This window comes from Sinocyclocheilus grahami, unplaced genomic scaffold (assembly GCF_001515645.1).
Source record: "Sinocyclocheilus grahami isolate Dianchi unplaced genomic scaffold, SAMN03320097.WGS_v1.1 scaffold581.1, whole genome shotgun sequence".
NCBI lineage: Eukaryota > Metazoa > Chordata > Actinopteri > Cypriniformes > Cyprinidae > Sinocyclocheilus > Sinocyclocheilus grahami.
The window spans coordinates 452062-456994 of record NW_015505760.1 but is presented as its reverse complement, the minus strand read 5'-3'; the positions used below and the strand labels follow the sequence as shown (position 1 = coordinate 456994).

Below are 4933 nucleotides of genomic sequence, written 5' to 3'. Positions count from 1 at the left end.
AAAGAGAAAGGAAAAATTGAAATCGCATCATATGACCCCTTTAATAATTTAATTGACTTCCTCTCTATCGACCCCAGAAGGCTTATAATATAACCTGTCAATGTAACTTGTTTGGAAGCCTCTATTATTTCTTATATTTGCAATTCCATTTGGTGCAACTAGAGGCACAAACATTATACACCGCACTGTCACTTCTGATGTATCACAAACAGATGGAGCTTGTGAATAATATCAGAATGATCATAATCACCCTGAAAAAGGCAAAAGCAGCCAGCATGAGCAACAGCACTACATCCCTTCTCCGTTTAGAGGCCGGAAAAAGCAGATAGACGCCCTGCAGACGAGCTTGAGACTGGTGCAGTCGAGGGGCTTCGGCAGCTGAGGGGCCAGGCGAAGACAGACTGGGGTTTGGAAGGACCAGGGACTCCTTCAAGACCACCAGCACATAGAAGAGGTTTATCAGATGCAGAAAGACCGCAGTGAGGAAGGGCCAGGTGAAGCCAGCCGCTTCGATGTAGAATCCAGTGCACAGAGAAGCTAAGCCAGTCAAAACCCCTAAAATCATGTCCAGCCGAGCCATTCGGACAGTCGTCTGTCCTTCTGGGCCACATAAGCGAAGCACCCGCCGATCAGAGTAGTGGGGCCGCCCATCAGGCCTGACAGGAAGGAGGCAGCTAGCAGATAACTGAGACTGAAGGAGAATCTACTGACCAAAACATAGCAGAGCGCGAACAGAGTGTCGCCCACCAGAGGAGGAACGATGGCAACTTTGCATCCGCAGTGGTCACTGTAAGACACCAGGAGCAGCGCGGATATGAGACTGGGAATGAGGAAGCACAGTTCACTCTCGAGGAGGAATATTGACGTCTCCTTCTGCACTGCCAGAGAGAGGAGAAGAAAAAAACCTTTCAGATCAGAACATAAAACAGTGTACATGTATTTTTAAGAGTTCTGTCTAGTTATGCCTTTAAAGTGTAGTTAACTGTGAGAGATGTAGGGAGTGAAAGTGAGTGTGAAATAGTACACCGGTAATTCAAATATATCAAATGACAAGAAGATCCATAATAAGAGCTTGTTAACTGAAAAGGAATTTTCTCACACACACAAAGACTACAAACAGAAACAAGTACAAAACATGAGCTCAACTTCGGCAAATATAACCGGCTCTCCAGAACTCTTTTATTTAGATATGAACATCATCATCAATGTAAACTTTACCTAGTTATCAAAGCAAACAGTTTAGTCTCTGAACACACTCATTCTATATAAACTTTTAACTGAGCTATTTCAACTTTCTCTGAGCTATTTCATTTGCTGGTATTTATTTTGAAATGTTATTTTAGTAGTATTCATACTGTTAGAATTGTTATTAATATTTTGAATAAGCTTTTATTTTTTATTATAATTTCAATTTGAAATTTTTGTATTTTATATATTACTACTTAGGTTTATTTTTTTACTTCAGTTTTAGTTGAGTATTGTTTTTTCTCTCCAGTTTTAGTTCAGTAATTTTAGTGCGTTAGCATTTCAGCATTTTGTTAAATTGATTTTTTTTAAATCTAATATTTTTATATCATTTCAAAAATGTTTTAAATAGTTTGTTTTATAGCTAATGTCCAGATTTAATTTCCACTATAAGATCAATTTAGGGAAAATTAATTTAGAGTGTCTTAAAAATAATATTCATAATTTCAGCTCAGTTGGTATATTAGTAAATCAATTTAGTTGTAAAGCAAAACTAAATAAAACACACAACAAAACACAAAACAAAAGAATTACTGTCCTAGGCCTAGCTGTCATTATCATAACAGAGAACAGTTCAGTTTGAGAGCAGCTTGGCATCATCATCAAATGGGTTATTATTCATCAGAAACAATCCAATTCTTTTTCATTTTTATACATTTTAAAGTTATAGATTCAAAGTTAATTGTAGCTAATTGGTTGTGCTACTTAACTGTCACACACCATCACACATTAGATCTACAGGACATGTGAAACAGAAGGTTTTTAAAAGTAATGGAAGCAGCTAAAGGCTCTGACCTGGTGTGTGGTGACATAGCTGTGGTTGTTTGAGCAGTGAGACAGGCTCTCAGAAGGGTAGGTCGTGCCGCTCAGATCAAACCACAGCCTACGGTACACATACTGCAGCAGCAGAGGGTAGATCATAAACATGGCAAACGCATACAGGCCAACCGCCGGCTCGATCAGAAGCACACGACCCATCCCACTTCCTGCTCTACACCGGCAAAAATAACAGGAGAGGACAGCTGAGAGGACATAAAACAATTCAACCAGTGACAAAAATTACAGTAAGAGAAGAGTTTAATCCTTTATTATAAATATATAATAAAAAGCCTTTTAATTATAAATAGATAGATTTGGTGATTCTTCCCATATTTAAAGCATTTTGTTCCTTCTTCAAATCCACTTGAAACGTCACAGGACACAGCGAACAGAAAGATCACTCAATAGCATGTTGCGTTCCGATCTGATTATTCATTTGGGACTTTAGAGCCTGTAAGACAGAGACTTCCACTCCTAACATATGTTTGTCAAGACTACAAATCCTCAAAGGAACACACACCCTCAGAACACGTATGTGTGTGGCCACAAAGAAGGAAGGAGTGGAAACTAGTAAAGAGGAGTTTGGAATACAGTAGGTACAAAATGTATTTGGACACTCCAGTCACATTTAAAAATGTTAGAAGGTCATCGTATCTGATAAAATTCCAAACCAGTTGGCATTTATTTACATTTAAAGTTTGTCAGTATAATTTGACAGGGAACATTCTCAGCACTTTGTATTACATTCTGGCAAGGTGAATAAACTTTCCTCCAGTAATGCTAATAGAATGTTCATTCAAAATAGGGCTGTCAAATCGATTAATCGTGATTAATCACATCCAAAATAAAAGTTTGTGTTTACATAATATATGTGTACTGTATATATTTGTATGTAAACATAAAAACACACATATACATGTATATATTTAAGATTATATATATATAAATTTACACTGTATATATATTCATATTTATACAGTATATGATTTGTTATATATAAATATATATTACATAATTAAATATACTTCAATACATGTGTATTTATATACATATAAATAAACAGTACACATACATATATTATGTAAATCGTGATTAATCGACACGACAGCCCTAATTCAAAGTTATCAGGTCTTTAATAACATTCCCAAATCGTTGACAAAAACGTCCGTTTGTGGAACATTTGACTAAAACATTTTAGTTTAACCATTCATCTGTTTTTTAAACATTACTACTTTCAGATGATTTCGACTCGAGAGCATCCAAAAGTAACATTCATTCATTAAATGAAAAAATGTTTTTTAAACGATTCAAAAATGTGACGTTTTAAATGTTCAGAGAACATTCAGAAATAATGTTTTAAAAACTTGAAGGGAATGTTATTAAAATATTCTAAAAACATATTTTTGTAAGATGGCTAATGATAGCAAATAAGCAAAAAAGCACAAGCATTTTCTTTTGAAACATTTTAATATTCATCCCCACCCCCCATAGTGAATACAAATGAGTTATATATAAATTCTTTCCATTCCTTATATTTTCTATGCTACAGTTACAGCGTGAACCATCACAAGTTGAAAACGTATAAGGGGAAGGAATGATCCATCCAAGACAAACATGCATCGATTACTGTGCACTACAACACAATAAATAGCTTACAAACGACTGTAAATCCAGTCAGAAAAGACATAATAGAAGTCAAACGTTAGTAAGTAGACAGATGGACAAATTTCATTCAGTCCAATAAGTGACTCCACCACTCCCAGTTTACTTTGACTGTGTCAGTATTTTCAGGGGTAAGTTAACATTCAGTAGTTTAGATGTCCACAGGACAAAGAGTCAGTGTGTCTTAGAACAGGATTCTGTTGATTCATATCATTCATTATAATCTATGGACTAAAGCCATAGTGAAGGTCATCTTGAGGGCCATAGAGAAAACAAAACAGGATTTAAGTATACAAGTAAATACATATTTACTCCTTTTAGTAAATGTAGATTAGTAACAATTTTGCACTTTGTTATAAACCATAGCAGGTGCAGATTGAGGTTGCTGAGGTTTTTAGTTGAGACATTAATTTAGAACATAAATACACAATATGAAAACAATTCAAATGGAAAATGAAATTAAATACTAGTAAAATCAATCTAGTTTCAAAAATAATTCTGTAAAAAAAATGAAATAAAACGAATAAATAAAAAAAGCAAACAAATATTTAAAAAGATGTCAAATGTTATTTTCTTGTATTAAACCAGATATTACCTGTTTGTTAGGTGGCTATAATGTAATAACCTTTTTATTTTTGCTACTTTGCACAATAAATGAAGGCACATTCCTGAAACATTTATGTACTTCTTGTTGTGAATCAAAATGATTCAGAATTTTAGACAGGTTACTAATGTAAAATGATCTGCTGTTGTTTAATTAAATGTTTTATTTTAAAAAACACGCTTTAAAATATTTAACTTTTTTGGGTGTGGTATATAACTGTATTGTGCTTGACAGGAAACATCTAGAAAAGTAGCAAAAAATGAACAACAACAAATCATTTCTATCTCAGAGACAGAAGCCAATGAAATTAATTCAAAATGCAAAGCTACATAATTGGAAAATGCATTAGAATTAGAATAAAAATACATTTCACACTAATTAAAAAAATGAAACTGTAAACAATAGTGTCTCAAATTAAGAAAAACATCTGCAAATACGTATTTGCTGTGTGTGTATGGATTTTTTGTAGATTGCTGGTCTTGAATAGCAGATTATTGTACTTCTGAGCATGATACCCTGTACAAGCACCAACTGATAATAGAAAAAATATCAGTGAAGAGTTTACAAAACTTCTCATTCGTATCAAAAGTGTCAAAGGTTGAC

At 34.1% G+C, this 4933-nt stretch overlaps 1 protein-coding gene across 1 annotated transcript in view; it reads right to left on the bottom strand.

Moving 5' to 3' along the window:
- slc46a3 (solute carrier family 46 member 3) overlaps nt 1-2223 on the bottom strand; it is a 6089-nt gene extending 3866 nt beyond the window's left edge. Inside the window, 3 exon segments of the mRNA XM_071582308.1 lie at nt 251-603; nt 606-883; nt 2042-2223. Of these exon segments, the coding sequence (XP_071438409.1) occupies nt 251-603; nt 606-883; nt 2042-2223 (813 nt within the window).
- Nucleotides 2224-4933: the final 2710 nt, after the last annotated feature.